Genomic DNA, 17,520 nt, shown 5'->3' on the forward strand with positions numbered 1-17,520 from the left:
CAAAGGACCAGAGCTTTCAGCTGGGACCTTGATATTTACCTCCAGTGCACCTGGCCTGAAGCGGAACTGACTCGGGGGGCTTAGGGGTGGTCTTAAAAAGCCTCATGGTGTCAAAGCCTCATGGTGTCAAAGCCTCGCGTTAGCGCGACCGGGAAGAGAGGGGTCATCTGCCCCTCCCCAAAAATAGCAGGATAAATAAATACAGGGGTTACTATAACAGTCCCACACAGGTCTGGAATGTTCCGTGAGCGCTTGGTTTCCTCTGGGTAAAGGGGGGGGGGTCAGTCCTGGGGAGGAGGGGGGGAGGGGGGGGCAGACCTGGGGAGGAGGGGGTTGGGGGGGTCAGTCCTGGGGAGGAGGGGGTGGGGGGGGGTCAGTCCTGGGGAGGAGGGGGTGGCGAGTTGAGACGGGGCAGGGATGGCTCTCCACCCAAAAACAGCTGTTTCACACGTTTCACTCCAGACGGGGAGAGCAGCTATGCACTTCTGTACTGACATGCAAGAACATATCATTGCTGACACTGACACAGCCTTGCAGATCTGAGATCATTACTGACACTGATACAGCCTTACAGATCTGAGATCATTACTGACACTGATACAGACTCACTGACCTGAAATCATTACTGACAATGATACAGACTCACTGATCTGAGATCATTACTGACACTGATACAGACTCACTGACCTGAGATCATTACTGACAATGATACAGACTCACTGATCTGAGATCATTACTGACACTTATGTAGCCTCACAGATCCAGATCATCACCCAAACATCAACCTTTTGAGCCAAGCACTGTTGATAGTTGAGCCCCTTGCGGTGAAATTGTTCCAGCAAAAGAAAATGGATGCAAAATCATAATGAATTTTTTCCCCCTTTCTCTCCTGCCATCGTTTTCTCTCTAGCGATGAAGGGACGAGAGGCGACCTGAAGAAGCTCCCAGCGCTGCCCATGCAGGCCCTGAAGGAGCATCCGTCTCTGGCCTACTGGTGAGTGTCTGCAGCAGGGCTAGCCTATACAGGCTACTGGTGAGTGTCGGCAGCAGGGCTAGGCTAATACAGGCTACTGCTGAGTGTCGGCAGCAGGGCTAGGCTAAAACTAGCTACTTCTGGTCACCCTTGTGTCTGCTCTGTGTGTGTGTGTGTGTGTGTGTCTGGTATGTATGGTATGGTATGTAGGACTAAAGCAGGGCTTGTTATGTGTGTTGTAGTGAGGACCGTGTGATTGAACACTACAAGAAGCTGAGCGGCCAGTCCAGAGGCCAGGCTATTGTCAAGTAAGTCTGTGGGTGGAGCTCCCTCTGTCTCTCTCTCTCTCTGTCTCTCTCTCTCTCTCTCTGTCTCTCTCTCTCTGTCTCTCTCTCTCTCTGTCTCTCTCTCTCCCTCTGTCTCTCTCTCCCTCTGTCTCTCTCTCTCTCTGTCTCTCTCTCTCTCTCTCTCTCTCTCTCTCTCTGTCTCTCTCTCTCTCTCTGTCTCTCTCTCCCTCTGTCTCTCTCTCTCTCTGTCTCTCTCTCTCTGTCTCTCTCTCTCTCTGTCTCTCATCTCCCTCTGTCTCTCTCTCTCTCTGTCTCTCTCTCCCTCTGTCTCTCTCTCTCTGTCTCTCTCTCCCTCTGTCTCTCTCTCTCTCTGTCTCTCTCTCCCTCTGTCTCTCTCTCTCTCTGTCTCTCTCTCCCTCTGTCTCTCTCTCTCTCTCTCTCTCTCTGTCTCTCTCTCTCTCTGTCTCTGTCTCTCTCTCTCTCTCTGTCTCTCTCTCTCTGTCTCTCTCTCCCTCTGTCTCTGTCTCTCTCTCTCTGTCTCTCTCTCCTCTATCTCTCTCTCTCTCTCTCTCTCTCTGTCTCTCTCTCCCTCTGTCTCTGTCTCTCTCTCTCTCTCTGTCTCTCTCTCTCTGTCTCTCTCTCTCTCTGTCTCTCTCTCTCTCTGTCTCTCTCTCTCTCCCTCTGTCTCTCTCTCCCTCTGTCTCTCTCTCTCTGTCTCTCTCTCCTCTGTCTCTCTCTCTCTGTCTCTCTCTCCCTCTGTCCTCTCTCTCTCTCTGTCTCTCTCTCCCTCTGTCTCTCTCTCTCTGTCTCTCTCTCCCTCTGTCTCTCTCTCTCTCTGTCTCTCTCTCCCTCTGTCTCTCTCTCTCTGTCTCTCTCTCCCTCTGTCTCTCTCTCTCTCTCTCTCTCTCTGTCTCTGTCTCTCTCTCTCTCTCTGTCTCTCTCCCTCTGTCTCTCTCTCTCTCTGTCTCTCTCTCCCTCTGTCTCTCTCTCTCTCTCTCTCTGTCTCTCTCTCCTCTGTCTCTGTCTCTCTCTCTCTCTCTGTCTTCTCTCTCTGTCTCTCTCTCTCTCTGTCTCTCTCTCTCTCTGTCTCTCTCTCTCTCCTCTGTCTCTCTCTCTCCTCTGTCTCTCTCTCTCCCTCTGTCTCTCTCTCTCTCTCTGTCTCTTCTCTCTCTCTGTCTCTCTCTCTCTCCTCTCTGTCTCTCTCTCCCTCTGTCTCTCTCTCTGTCTCTCTCTCTCTGTCTGTCTCTCTCTCTCTGTCTCTCTCTCTCTCTCTCTCTCTCTCTCTCTCTCTGTCGGTCTCTCTCTCTCTCTTCTCTCTCTCTCTCTCTCTCTCTCTCTCTCTCTCTCTTCTCTCTCTTTCTGCCTCTCTGGCTGTGTCTCAAATTGAGCACTTGCACGCTCGTGCTCTCATAAGCTTAACTTAAAAGTGCACGAGAAGTGTTTGCCTGAGGGCGCGACATGTGGGGGACATGTGGTGGCGGCATGTGGGGCGACATGTGGGGCGGCATGTGGGGCGACATGTGGGGCGACATGTGGGGCGACATGTGGGGCGGCATGTGGGGGCGACATGTGGGGCGACATGTGGGGCGGCATGTGGGGCGACATGTGGGGCGACATGTGGGGCGGCATGTGGGGCGACATGTGGGGCGGCATGTGGGGCGACATGTGGGGCGGCATGTGGGGGACATGTGGGGCGGCATGTGGGGCGACATGTGGGGCGGCATGTGGGGCGACATGTGGGGCGACATGTGGGGCGACATGTGGGGCGGCATGTGGGGCGACATGTGGGGCGACATGTGGGGCGGCATGTGGGGCGACATGTGGGGCGACATGTGGGGCGGCATGTGGGGGCGACATGTGGGGCGGCATGTGGGGCGACATGTGGGGCGACATGTGGGGCGGCATGTGGGGCGACATGTGGGGCGACATGTGGGGGACATGTGGGGCGGCATGTGGGGCGACATGTGGGGCAGCATGTGGGGCGACATGTGGGGGACATGTGGGGGACATGTGGGGCGGCATGTGGGGCGACATGTGGGGCGGCATGTGGGGCGACATGTGGGGCGACATGTGGGGCGGCATGTGGGGCGACATGTGGGGCGACATGTGGGGCGGCATGTGGGGCGACATGTGGGGCGGCATGTGGGGCGACATGGCTCAGGCAGTAAGAGCAGTCGTCTGTCATCCTCCCCCGTACCCCCTCCCTCTCCATGTCGGTGTCGGTCTCCTCCAAAATCTGGCCCCCCACACCTGCTGAATCCTCCATCTTAAGCAGCCTACATTCCAGTGTCCAGAGCCGCCTTCCATGTCCCGCCTTCATACGTTTGCATGCGTCTGATTGGACGCACATGCATTTGGTTTACTCGCATTCGTCCAATCGGGCAGGTTTGTCCAATTAACGTTAACCCCTTCAATCCCAAACCCAATATGAAGCGGCCTCGCCCAAATCCCCCATGGCGTGGGGGATAGGGGCTCAAAGCAAGAGTGAAGCAGTCGTTGTGATTGGTTGAAAAGGTAAAAGGTGGAGAGTGTGAAATGGCAGTGGGACTGAAAGAGGGAATGGAGCTGTGGAAGTGTGGGCGGTGCTGAGGACATTGGGTGAAGTATGTCGTTCACAACTGTGAGTGCGTTCACAGAGCCGCGTGTCTTTGTTTCCTCTCCTTCACAGCTACATGAGCATAGTGGAGTCCCTCCCTACATACGGAGTCCATTACTACGCTGTGAAGGTATGTCTGGGTCACCAATAAAATGCAGAGTGTGCTGTGCTTGAAAACTGAATGAACAACCATGTAACTCTAACAAAGTGCATCTCACTCAACAGCTAGAGATTTTGTTGACCTAAGAATTGACCTAGGGTTGAAGTGAAACCTACAGGGTGGTATATCTCCAGGAACAGGGTTGGGCAGCCCTGCAGTCTAGCTGTTGAATGAGGTGTGCTTTGTTAGGGTTGAAGTGAAACCTACAGGGCGGTATATCTCCAGGAACAGGGTTGGGCAGCCCTGCTCTAGCTCTTGAATGAGGTGTGCTTTGTTAGGGTTGTAGTGAAAACCTACAGGATAGTAGATCTCCAGGAACAGGGTTGGGCAGTTATGGGCTTGTGTCTATAGATGTAACATGGGGCTGACTGGACTTAACAGAGGTGAGCTGTTCAGAGATTAGATAAAGGTTTGCCTGCCATTGACCCATTGCAAAACACTGAGCACTGAAGTCACTGCCCCCTGAAAACCTCAGGCAAACAACTTACATTCAGTGGTGTGGAATCATCCCAAAGGCTTGTGTGTTTTTTATATGACTGTGCCAAGTAATTACTGCACCACAGAGAATTCTGTTGGCTGTAGAGTTCAGATATTGTTACCATCTCTGGACTGAAACGGGTTTCATGTTCATGTTTGTTTGGCTTTCCAATACAGGCACAGCCGCAGGGTTTTGAGTGTCAAACTAGCTTTCAGTTCAGTCGATTCACAAAACTGGGGGAAATTCCCATTCTGTGCCTGGAGGCATTTTCGGTTAATGAATTGAATTTCGGTTCATTTCCTGAATGCGGTCAAACTGAAAGTTTAATTGACCCACTGACCCACTGACCCACTGAAGCCAACCCACTGTTCTTAACCCTCGTATTATGTTCAGATTTTATGACCGTTTTTACGGGGGGTTTTTGGGGTCAAATTGAGCCCAGCAGTTGAAATAAAGAAAAATATTGTAAAATAAAACATATTGACACATAGCGTGTCACCTTCTTATTGTGTCCCAAATGACTAGCCTTTTATCCATAAATATGAAAAATCTCATTTTAGAGCCTAAGGAACAGTAAGTGAAAGTTGAGCACCTCAGTGGGAAAGTGCCGCCAGAAAATAAAAGTGGTTGTATATTTTCTTACATTTTATACAGTTACAGCAGGTCCAAATAACACTGCAATTGAAAGGGGAATTGACCTGAACAGCCCATGAAACCCACCCCCAGACTGAAAAACCCAGTTTCAAGTTCCAGGCCTCCAGCACAGCTCAGAGTGTGGTAGTACATATCCCACAATCCTTCGGTGCCTTCCCTGTACTCTAGGACAAGCAGGGCATTCCGTGGTGGCTGGGGCTGAGCTACAAAGGCATCTTCCAGTACGACCACCAGGACAAGGTGAAGCCTCGGAAGGTGGGTGACCTCTCGACGATCATTCCTTCGTGGTTGTGTCCGATTTCTCCTCACCCTGAAGCCTGATTTATTCTTCTGCGTCAAATCTACGTGGAGCCTACAGCTTGGCCTGACGCGCACCTCCGCAGAAATGTAACTACGCGTCGTAGCCCCTGCGTAGCCGACGGTGTAGGGAATGCGGCTATGGGTAGGCTACGCTGTGGCCTTAGATTCGACCCAGAAGTATAAATCAGCCTTTACAGTGCAGCGTGCAGTGCACAGTGCGCAGTGTGAATGCTGGTTAAAGTGTTGAAATGTTACGTCATCCTCCGCACGTTTTTCTTGAATGTTTGTGTCCATTTTATGGTGTGTCGGCGCATTGTCTGTTTTTGTGTGTGTCTGTGTGTGTGTGTATCCTTCTTTGTGTGTGTGTGTGTGTGTGAGTGTGTCCGTCTTTGTGTGTGTGTGTGTGTGTGTGTGTGTGTGTGAGTGTTTGTGTCCATCTTTGTGTGTGTGTGTATTTGTGAGTGTGTGTGTCCATCTTTGTGTGTGTGTGTGTGTGTGTGTGTATGTGAGTGTGTGTGTGTGTGTGTGTGTGTGTGTGTGGGCATGCATCTGTGTGTTAATCTGTGTTGCAGTTGTTCTGGTAGCATCCTTAGCCTAGCACGCCCGTTCAGTTGTTGAGAGGGACTCACACGCACAACACACAGTGGGTGTTGCCTCATCATTACCCTGCACCAAGGACTTTGCATTACTGATATTTTTATCCTTTTAACCGCCTTGGGACAGAGGAAATTCTGAGCCAAAATTCTGCCTTGACTGGCAGTGTGCTCAGCTTGTGGTCAGTGTTGGACACCACTGTTCACCCAGACCCTGAGCTGAACTACAGGAGTGATATTAGATATTGTATTGTTGTATTCGGGGTATTCCAGCTGCCATCTGTGGTATGCAAGTTCATATGTTGATGTATTCTTCAAGGATTCCAATCTGTATGGTCACGCTAGGACTCAGTACTGTCCTCTCAGGTCCTCTTCACACTTTGGTTAAGACAGTCAGTTTTAGTGGTGTGACCGTGCGGCTCGGCGTGCGGGGCATTGGGGGCGGAGCTGTAAAGCCTGCGGACCCTGGCGGCGGGTGACCTTTCAGGGGGTCGTGACCTTTCAGGGGGTCGGGGGGGGGCTGGGCATTGGGGCCGAGTGGGAGGGGCAGCTCTGGGGAGAGTGTAATTGAATTAACGGTCAGAGGCTGTGCGTGGCGGTAATGGGTCGCAGAGCTGTTCCTCAGCCAAACTGTGCTGTTCCTCAGCCAAACAGTGCTGTTCCTCAGCCAAACTGTGCTGTTCCTCAGCCAAACAGAGCTGTTCCTCAGCCAAACAGTGCTGTTCCTCAGCCAAACAGAGCTGTTCCTCAGCCAAACAGTGCTGTTCCTCAGCCAAACAGAGCTGTTCCTCAGCCAAACAGTGCTGTTCCTCAGCCAAACAGAGCTGTTCCTCAGCCAAACTGTACTGTTCCTCAGCCAAACAGTGCTGTTCCTCAGCCAAACAGAGCTGTTCCTCAGCCAAACAGTGCTGTTCCTCAGCCAAACAGAGCTGTTCCTCAGCCAAACAGTGCTGTTCCTCAGCCAAACAGAGCTGTTCCTCAGCCAAACAGTGCTGTTCCTCAGCCAAACAGAGCTGTTCCTCAGCCAGACTGTACTGTTCCTCAGCCAAACAGTGCTGTTCCTCAGCCAAACAGAGCTGTTCCTCAGCCAAACTGTGCTGTTCCTCAGCCAAACAGTGCTGTTCCTCAGCCAAACAGATCTGTTCCTCAGCCAAACAGTGCTGTTCCTCAGCCAAACAGTGCTGTTCCTCAGCCAAACAGCTGTTCTGGCTTTCATCTGCTGGGGGTGGTACACCCCTCTGATTGCTTCTCCCTGATTGGCTATTCTTCTCTCTGATTGGCTATCCTTCTCCCTGATTGGCTATTCCTCTCTCTGATTGGCTATCCTTCTCCCTGATTGGCTATTCTTCTCTCTCTGCTATCCCTCTCGCTGACTGCTGCAACTCCCACACTTAGATATCTAAACAAATTATTCAACAAATATTGCTTCGACTACTACTATTACTGCTACAGTAGCAGGGCTGTACTGTACTGAGTTACTGCTACAGTAGCAGGGCTGTACTGTACTGAGACAGGCTGAGATGTGTGGTTTTTTCCCTCACAGGGAAGGGTTTTTGAAACTCATAGTCTGACAATAATTTCACACTGTTCCCTTCGCAACCCCCAAGCTGATCATAACGCTGGTCTAGCTGGGTATGAGCTGGTCAACCAGCATGGCCAAGCTGATCATAACGCTGGTCTAGCTGGGTATGAGCTGGTGAACCAGCATGGCCAAGCTGGTCTGGCTGTTTCAAAACATAGCTTGAGCTGGTCAAGCTATGTCGAGCTGGGAGCTAGTCTGAATAGTCGAGCGTGAGCATTTTTTTTTTTTTAGCACTGAAGCCTAGCTGTAATGTAAATCGCTATTAAGTTACGTAACTTACACACTACTAAAATAAACCTTTTGCACCATGCAACATGCAACAGAATATCCCAACGTAAGTATAAACAAAATATTTATGCAAGCCATTGACAAGAAATAACGGTGTTATTAATAATGTTTCACTGGCAGACTGATTTGAATATATTGTAGAATTGCTTGAAACCTTGTCTTCGCCAATGTTATGAGTATAACTGGGCTGAAGATATTACTGTTAAACCCCTTAGTTTGGAGGGAAAAGGCATGTGTTTCTCAATTTATAGCCAACAGGGAAATTAAGAAGTGCAGCACACAGAACTCCACATTGGTTGCTGCGGTTACAGATTAATATCTGTTCTCTGATCAAGTGGATCAAGCAACATCAACGTATTACTTTACACAGAACCTACGCCGTTCTACCTACTTAATTTACATGGAGCCTACGCCCTACTCACTACGTCTGTGTTAAGGACACATGGTGCTACCAAATAAGGTGCATGACTGGTTCAAGCCCCAGTGTAGCCACAATAAGATCCGCACAGCCGCTGGGCCCTTCAGCAAGGCCCTTAACCCTGCATTGCCCCAGGGGAAGATTGTCTCCTGCTTAGTCTAGTCTAAGTCACTTTGGATAAAAGCATTAGCTAAATAACAAATTATTATATTCTTCTTCTTATTATTATTTTTTAAATGAAAATATACTTCCAAAATAATGTTTATGTGTGTAGATTGCAGCATTGTCGAATATGTGGTTCATGAAATGGAGGCCCGAGACTCAAATTAAAATGAGTTGCCATGTCTCCGGAGGACAATCCAGAGGCTATATCACACCCTAAAGCCTGAGTCATGAGCAACCAGCATCCCACAGGAAACATGTTTTATCTGTCCCTACGCTGCGTTTTTGACACATGGCATCGCTTAGCCACGACTGTTGGACTTATCCCGAAGGGCTGGAAGGTGTTCCAGCAGCACGATGTTCGTTCGTCCCTCTCAGGGCCAAGAAAGCACGCGAATATGTTAACGAATAGGGGTGAGCTTGCCTGCTAGCGAACGGTTTCACCTCAATCTTTTGGGCGGTGTTACGGTGGCAGACCACAGCTTTTTCAGCAGTCTGGAGGTTTTTTTGGGTAGTTGTTGCATGACCAGGCGGCCTGTAGCGTAGTGGTTAAGGTACATGCCTGAGACACGCAAGGTCAGCAGTTCAATCCCTGGTGTAGCCACGATAAGATCCGCACAGCCGTTGGGCCCTTGAGCAAGGCCCTTAACCCTGCATTGCTCCAGGGGAGGATTGTCTCATGCTTAGTATAATCAACTGTACGTCGCTCTGGATAAGAGCGTCAGCCAAATTCCATTAATGTAATGTAATGTAATGTAATGTAATGAAATGTGATGTATTGACCGGTTATTTAATGATGGGCATTGGAGGTTCATGTTCGATCACCAGACCTAATTTCACTTCAGGTTTCATATCAGGCTTATGTATTTAGGTTTATTCATTTTCAGAAATGTTCAGTTAAGATCATTCTAATCACACATTTGTGACCTCACACCTAATTCAGGGCTAATTCACCATAGCTCATTGGCTGCTGTGTCTAGGCTGACATGGCATAGGTTTTGGACAGGACCTGAAAAACTGAAAGTGTGGTTGAATTGGTTGAACAGTTAGGTTGAATTGGTTGAAGAATGAAAAGTATTGGCACATGTTGCAGAACATGTTGCACATGTTGCAGAACCCAGGGTGTGGTGTCACAGTGTAGTTCCCCCCCCCCCCCACCACCACCCCGGTGGGAACCTTTTTTTCGTCTATGCCTGAGACACTGTTGCTCACTGGACAAACATCTGGCTTTGCATGCCTGAGGTGTGAGAGGAATACGGCCCCCCAAGCGACCATTAGTCAACGTCGTGTCTTATGGCGCGTTCCATTTAACTCGGAAGTCGGAAGTCGGAGCTGGGAATGACATCACACCCGAGTTGACCGCATTCCAGTAAACAACTCGGATAACCAAGATGGACGCCTCCAGTGCTATTGTTGCTATCGTTGTAGCCATTGTTAGCAATACCAGTTGAAAACACCACATTACACGGTATTCTATACATACAAACACCGTAGTAACATGTCCACAGATAGACGTTGGACAGTACTACGTATACCACTTATTTAATTACACAAAAACAAAACAGAAGTGCTAAATAATACATTACGAGAGATTTTATTAACCGTTGACGCACGGAGCAGCCATCTTGGATTTCTAACTCGGGGTTACTCGGTCCTTCCGACTTTCCCAGTCGGAAATCCCACCTCAGGGGGCGTTCCAGTTGAAATGTCCAACTGGGAACTCGGAAATTCCGACTTCCCAGTACAAATGGAACGCACCATTAGACGCTGGCGCGCAGTGCCCGGTACAAGTCACATAGGATCGGTTATAAAGCCATGCACATAAGGCAGATAGGCCAGGTCTGTAAGTAATAAGGCCAGGAACTAAAGTACCGAAACAAAATACAAATTCAACAGTCCTAGATTCAAGTACAAAATTTGACTAAGGGGCCAAAGATGGAGACAGGGGAAAACAAGTGGAAAACTCTTAAGTCTTAAAAAAGGAGTCTTAAGTCTTAAAAAGTGACTTAAAACTAATACACTCTGCCCCTCTGAAAGGACGGAGATCCCCTTAATCTCCAGCGATCAGCACGCTCACCCTGTTCTGTGTGCATGGTCTTCCTCGTCTGCAGCGATCAGCACGCTCACCCTGTTCTGTTTGCATGGTCTTCCTCGTCTGCAGCGATCAGCACACTCACCCTGTTCTGTGTGCATGGTCTTCCTCGTCTGCAGCGATCAGCACGCTCACCCTGTTCTGTGTGCATGGTCTTCCTCGTCTGCAGCGATCAGCACGCTCACCCTGTTCTGTTTGCATGGTCTTCCTCGTCTGCAGCGATCAGCACACTCACCCTGTTCTGTGTGCATGGTCTTCCTCGTCTGCAGCGATCAGCACGCTCACCCTGTTCTGTGTGCATGGTCTTCCTCGTCTGCAGCGATCAGCACACTCACCCTGTTCTGTGTGCATGGTCTTCCTCGTCTGCAGCGATCAGCACACTCACCCTGTTCTGTGTGCATGGTCTTCCTCGTCTGCAGCGATCAGCACACTCACCCTGTTCTGCCCATGTGTGCATTGTGGCATGCGCAGAGCGCCATGTGTTCGCATCGTGTTTGTTTGCTGTGCGGACCTCATTCGGTGGGATCGTTTGACCGGTCCTGTTCTTTCCTGTACTGCTCTTATCCTTTCCCAGGCTGTTAAAATTCCTGCTCCCTTCACTGCCCCCCCCCCTTAACCCCACAGTAGGACTCACTCGAGCAAGAATCAGAGGCAAATATACTTCATATATCATTTTTAATATGGAGACAAGTGACTGTTCTGTTTAAATTGGTGTCTATACACTGCAAAAAATAAGTCTTTTAAATCTTATATCATATGTAAGTCTTATATTTAGACTTTAAAGCTTATTTATTTTATTGCTATTGCTAAATAGCACAAAAATATTGCAAATGGGGAGTGACAGTTTGACTCATTGAAAGATTTTCCACTGGGGTGAGAATTTCATTTGTCAAACAAACAGTAACTTAAAACAAGCTGATATTTTCTACTCTTATTTTTTTTGCGGTGTAGAAGGAGTATTGTAAATATAAGAGGCTACCACTGAGTGAGAGCAAGAGAGAGAAAACAAAAAGCAAACAAACATTTAAAACAAGCTCATATTTTCTACTCTAGAGAAAAAAATAAGAGACTTAAAAGGGGGGGGGGGGGCATATTAGCACACAAAGAGCTGGAGGTTCGGTGGGGCAAGAGAGAGGTGGTGGCCAAGTCTGGGGGCAAATGCGCCCCTCTGTGAGCAGGAAATACAGTCCCACAGGGAGGTGGGAGGGGCCTGAGAGGGAGAGGAGTTTAGTGAGGGGGGCGGTCGATTCCCTTTTGCTCTACGGAGGGGAAACTACAGCCACTTACTGGAGCCAGAGAGAGAGAGAGGGAGAGAGAGAGGGAGAGAGAGAGAGGACTACCAGGTGGGAAACTTTCTCCACAAATTTTTTTTTATTTCAAAGCGGAAAAGAGTAAGAAGAACGAGAAGAAGCTAATTTAACCAGACAGAAACCAACTCTGCCTGTGTGTGTGTTTCTGTGTGTGTCTGTGTATGTCTGTGTGTGTGTGTGTGTGTGTGTGTCTGTTTCAGTGTGTGTGTTTCTGTGTGTGTTTATGTGTCTGTGTATGTCTGTGTGTGTGTGTGTGTGTGTGTCTGTGTGTGTGTGTGTGTAGGGTCCTGCACTGACGTCCTGCAGAAGGTCAGGGATTGGGGTCTCTGGATGTGATTAAGGTCCAGCTGTGGAAGTAACGTGGTTGGGCTGTGGAAGTAACGTGGTTGGGCTGTGGAAGTAACGTGGTTGGGCAGCGGGACGGACCAGATCAAAGCCCTCTGTCCCTCTCCCTCCCTCTAGGTGTTCCAATGGAGACAGCTGGAGAACCTGTACTTCAGAGAGAAGAAGTTTTCTGTGGAAGTTCATGACCCTCGCAGGTAAATCTATATCACACATCACTGCTACATGGAGAAAGTGCTCTTACAATACAGGTATACATGTGGCAGACTACCTCTGATGCTCATTTATACTGTATGCACTTTGTTGTTTCCTCTTTCTAGAATGACTTTCTGTTGTTTTTGCAACTTTTGTGTTTTCAGTCTTCAACCCTTTGAAGAGAATGTTTTCTAGAATGTTTTTTAAAAGTTCTAAGTCAGTGTTCTAGAACTCCACTCCTTTCAGTAGTAATTGTAACATCGGCATTAGAATGTTCAGATAAAGAACATTCTAAGCACGTATTTGTGACCTCACACCTTAAGGGGTTAATGGCCCATATGATACAGGCTCTTCATATGGAAATCTCATTAGTAACATAATGTGTTCTTATATAATTTGGACGGACGGATAAATGTTCATCGCACTGTACGTGGAGTTTGGCCGTGGTGTCTTGGAGCAGCACATCCCCCCTCAGTGTGATCTGTGGAAAATAAGACCACACAGTGTTAAACAATGGAAACCTGCAAACCAACTCTGACAGGCATGTGCCAGGTGTTATTCCAGAAACAAACTGCCTCCTGTCCTCTCCAATGTCAGCATTTCATATTTCACATTTTATCTCAATTGTGTTCAATAAATAAGTAAATCTTAAATTGAAACTTTAAATCTTATTTCTGTAACTTTTTTTTTGCTAAATAAGACAAAAAATATTGCCAATGAGGTGAAACAGTGTGACTAATTCCAAGATTTGCCAATGGGCTAAGAACTTTTCACTTCTCAAGGAAACTTTTCTTTTTCAGACAGCCTTTTTTCAATCTCATGCGCATTTCCCCTCTTTGCACAGTTATCTTATGTTCTGTACGGTATTGCGTTTTAGCGCAGTGTTTAAATCGAGCTCTTACTGTTCTTCAAACGCTCTAAAAATGCCTGATCAGCAGTCTGCTCTCACGGCCAGACCGTTGTGTAACAGCGGATCTCTCCTTCTCCCAAACAGTTCTCCCGAAATCCCGGGAATGAGTCCGTAGTATCCCCAGAATAGACGGACAGAAGCGAAAGGGGGAGGGGGGGGAAGGGGCTTTGCCAAAGCCAGTTCTCTTCGACGTTTTATGCCTGCTTCACGTGGAGCTTAATTTCTCCCCCTTGAACTCCCTGCCAAGATCTGAGCGAGGATTGCATGTGGCGGATTACCGTTGGTGTGCAGCCAACTTTGCCGGCAGAGACGGCTATCGCTTTAGCCACGGTAACCAAGCAACGCGGAGCAGGCAGGCAGGGCGAGATGGGACAACACATCATTCATGTTACAAAGTGGTGTGAGAAGTGTCACGCCAAAGCCAGTGAAACACCAAAGACAACTGCACACAAATAGTACAGTTTCTTCGAAGCTAACATGCAGCCATTTTAGCTAACGAGCAAGAAGATGTTATTTTACATCCAAAAGCTATACTCCATGTTATAAACGAGTAAAACCATAGACAAAAATAAATTGAGACATATAAGTTTTTATTGAGTTTTTGTTAAATTTAACAAAAGGTATGAGAGAGTGCTTGGTAGGTCAAACCTGTAAGAATTCCCGCTTCTTTGTACAATCACTTCAAACAGGAAGTAGTTTAGAATTCTTCCTACTTATTTATGCAGAGATATTATCTGTTGGCTAACACCAAAGACATGAAATCTTCTGACAATTTTTTATTAAATATTATTTTATTTTATATATTTTTCTAACTAATCTACATAATGAGTAATCAATATTTTCTGTGTTATTCTTTTATTTGGACCAGCAAATAGTCCTTTAAAATGTATGTTTATGTGGATAAATTCTCATCATATTGCAAACGTAAGGCTTCAGACACACTGTTTGTCATAATGTGGTGACACAAAAACCTCTACTATACACACACACACACACATATATATATATATATATAACAATTTATAATTTCTCTTTTTTTCCCTTCTATTTCCTCATCTTAAAAGAGGTTAATCAAGTCAAATCCATCAATTTTCCGACAATAAGTATGTTTGAACAACAGCCTCGATGAGAACATTGGTCGCTTTCACTCTCCCGTTTTGTTTATTTAAGCAAATGCTTGGGTTTATGTCATATCTTACTTTCATGAAGCTGTCTGCTCAGTTAAGCGCTGTGGATTTCTCTCTGTGTGCTGGTCCTGCATTTTGCAGCTCAGACAGATGAGTCTGAGACTAAACAGTGTGGTGTAGAAATGTGTGTGGCGTTGGCTTAAAGGACCCTTTCTCTGCAACTCTATAAAATATATAAACAAGGTGAATGTTAGTTGTAAGTAGTCTACTCAAAGTATTGTTAAGCAGCGTAACTACTGGGTATTTGAAGATACAGCAATGTTACATTACATTACATTAATGGCATTTGGCAGACGCTCTTATCCAGAGCGACGTACAACAAAGTGCATATGGTATACATTTGTTGTAAACTTTGCATATAAAGTGTTAGCTCTTTGCAGATGTTGTGGTGAGCATCAGTGTTGTAAACCTAAGCCGCTCCCTCTTCCAGATTCAATGCCACATTCTGCCTTTAATTGTTTTAATTAGTCCAATAATTTATTCAGTCTGTCATTTATTACAGTCATGAGCTATGTGACTATGGAGTGTTAGGTGTTTGCAGAGAGTCAGTGCCGATGTTAATGGTGTTTATACAGTGTTAGGTGTTTGTAGAGTCAGTGCTGTTGTTGTCAGAGCATATGAAGTGTTAGGTGTTTGTAGAGTCAGTGCTGTTGTTAATGGTGTGTATACAGTGTTAGGTGTTTGTAGAGTCAGTGCTGATGTTAATGGTGTGTATACAGTGTTAGGTGTTTGTAGAGTCAGTGCTGTTGTTGTCAGAGCATATGAAGTGTTAGGTGTTTGTAGAGTCAGTGCTGATGTTAATGGTGTGTATACAGTGTTAGGTGTTTGTAGAGTCAGTGCTGGTATTAATGGTGTGTATACAGTGTTATGTGTTTGTAGAGTCAGTGCTGGTGTTAATGGTGTGTATACAGTGTTAGGTGTTTGTAGAGTCAGTGCTGTTGTTGTCAGAGCATATGAAGTGTTAGGTGTTTGTAGAGTCAGTGCTGATGTTAATGGTGTGTATACAGTGTTAGGTGTTTGTAGAGAGTCAGTGCTGATGTTAATGGTGTTTATACAGTGTTAGGTGTTTGTAGAGTCAGTGCTGGTGTTAATGGTGTGTATACAGTGTTAGGTGTTTGTAGAGTCAGTGCTGGTGTTAATGGTGTGCATACAGTGTTAGGTGTTTGTAGAGAGTCAGTGCTGATGTTAATGGTGTGTATACAGTGTTAGGTGTTTGTAGAGTCAGTGCTGATGTTAATGGTGTGTATACAGTGTTAGGTGTTTGTAGATTCAGTGCTGTTGTTGTCAGTGCATATAAAGTTGTTGTGTCTTGCCTCCCACTGCAGGGCGTCGGTGACCCGCAGGACGTTTGGCCACAGTGGCATCGCGGTGCACACCTGGTACGCCTGCCCGGCCCTGATTAAGTCCATCTGGGCCATGGCCATCAGCCAGCACCAGTTCTACCTGGACCGAAAGCAGAGCAAGGTAGGCGTGGAAGTGGAGAGAATGTTTCTTATTTCCAGAATCTTCTGGAAGCTTCTGCGGCCTCCACTTACATCACAGCTATTTAGCTGACTCAGACGGCTGCCTTTGGCTGACTCAAGTACATTCAGATCCTTTTCTTAACCCTTTCAGTCCCAAGCTCCATTCGTTTAAAAGGTATGAGGTGGACAGAGCGAGTGTACGGCGCTTTTACGGCTGTTACGCTCGAGTGCCATGTAGCAGTCTTGGGACTGAAAGGGTTAAAGAACCTACAGATTCAACCAATCAGCACCTTCGTCTCAGCCTCCGACACTTGTAGAGAGTCAGTGCTGATGTCAACAGTGAATATGAAGTGTTAAGTGTTTGTAGAGAGTTAGTGCTGATGTTAACAGTGAATATGAAGTGTTAAGTGTTTGTAGAGAGTCAGTGCTGATGTCAACAGTGAATATGAAGTGTTAAGTGTTTGTAGAGAGTTAGTGCTGATGTTAACAGTGAATATGAAGTGTTAAGTGTTTGTAGAGAGTCAGTGCTGATGTTAACAGTGAATATGAAGTGTTAAGTGTTTGTAGAGAGTCAGTGCTGATGTCAACAGTGAATATGAAGTGTTAAGTGTTTGTAGAGAGTTAGTGCTGATGTTAACAGTGAATATGAAGTGTTAAGTGTTTGTAGAGAGTTAGTGCTGATGTTAACAGTGAATATGAAGTGTTTGGTGTTTGTAGAGAGTCAGTGCTGATGTTAACATTTGTAGTTGTAACAACTAATGGCTGACTCGTGACGGGCCTTCAGGCCATTTTCTTAAAGGGGCAGCCTCGTGGAAAAAGGTGCACCTATTCAGGTTCACATGGCAGGGCAGAGACATGCTGAATACAGTACGGTTTGCCCGGAGGGTGTTTGTCCGGAGGGTTTGAGTAACACCCAGGCCGGAAGGCGCAGCGGTTTCGGGACGGGGGGAAAACGTTTCCGGGTTTTTCTCTTCGCAGTCGAAAATCCACGCGGCGCGAAGCCTGAGCGAGATGGCTCTGGACCTGACGGAGACGGGGACCCTGAAGACGTCCAAGCTGGCCAGCATGGGGAGCAAGGGCCAGATCATCAGCGGGAGCAGCGGGAGCCTGCTCTCCTCAGGTGGGTTCGGCTTCCGGACCGGTGGGGGTCAGGGTCCGGTGGGTTCGGGTTTGGGTCCGGTGGGCGAAACCGGGACGGTCAGGGTACCGCAGTGTGAAAATAAAAAATATGTTGCTGCCAGAACCGGGAAACTATAGGTACTGTGTGTGTGTGTGTGTGTGTGTGTGTATGTGTGAGGCAGCACTCTCAGTCTGTGTGTGTGTGAGGCAACACTCTGTGTGTGTGTGTGTGTGTGAGGCAGTGCTCTCACTCTGTGTGTGTGTGTGTGTCTGTGTGTCTGTGTGTGTGTGAGGCAGTACTCTTGCTGCGTGTGTGTGTGTGTGTGTGTGTGTGGCATCGCTTGCGTTAGCACACGCTCTGTTTCCCCCATTGTGTGTGCTAGCGTGCTCTGAGGGAAACTCCCACTGGAA

The 17,520-nt window shown here is 47.5% G+C and overlaps 1 protein-coding gene across 1 annotated transcript in view; it reads left to right on the forward strand.

The window, feature by feature from the left end:
* LOC133119282 (FERM domain-containing protein 4A-like) overlaps positions 1–17,520 on the forward strand; it is a 68,617-nt gene that overhangs the window by 41,385 nt on the left and 9,712 nt on the right. Inside the window, exons 8-14 of the mRNA XM_061229810.1 lie at positions 911–994; positions 1,216–1,281; positions 3,929–3,986; positions 5,317–5,403; positions 12,356–12,431; positions 15,849–15,991; positions 16,969–17,110. Of these exons, the coding sequence (XP_061085794.1) occupies positions 911–994; positions 1,216–1,281; positions 3,929–3,986; positions 5,317–5,403; positions 12,356–12,431; positions 15,849–15,991; positions 16,969–17,110 (656 nt within the window). The remainder of the gene's footprint in view (positions 1–910; positions 995–1,215; positions 1,282–3,928; positions 3,987–5,316; positions 5,404–12,355; positions 12,432–15,848; positions 15,992–16,968; positions 17,111–17,520) is intronic.

The sequence above is a fragment of the Conger conger genome, chromosome 19 (assembly GCF_963514075.1).
Source record: "Conger conger chromosome 19, fConCon1.1, whole genome shotgun sequence".
Lineage (NCBI taxonomy): Eukaryota > Metazoa > Chordata > Actinopteri > Anguilliformes > Congridae > Conger > Conger conger.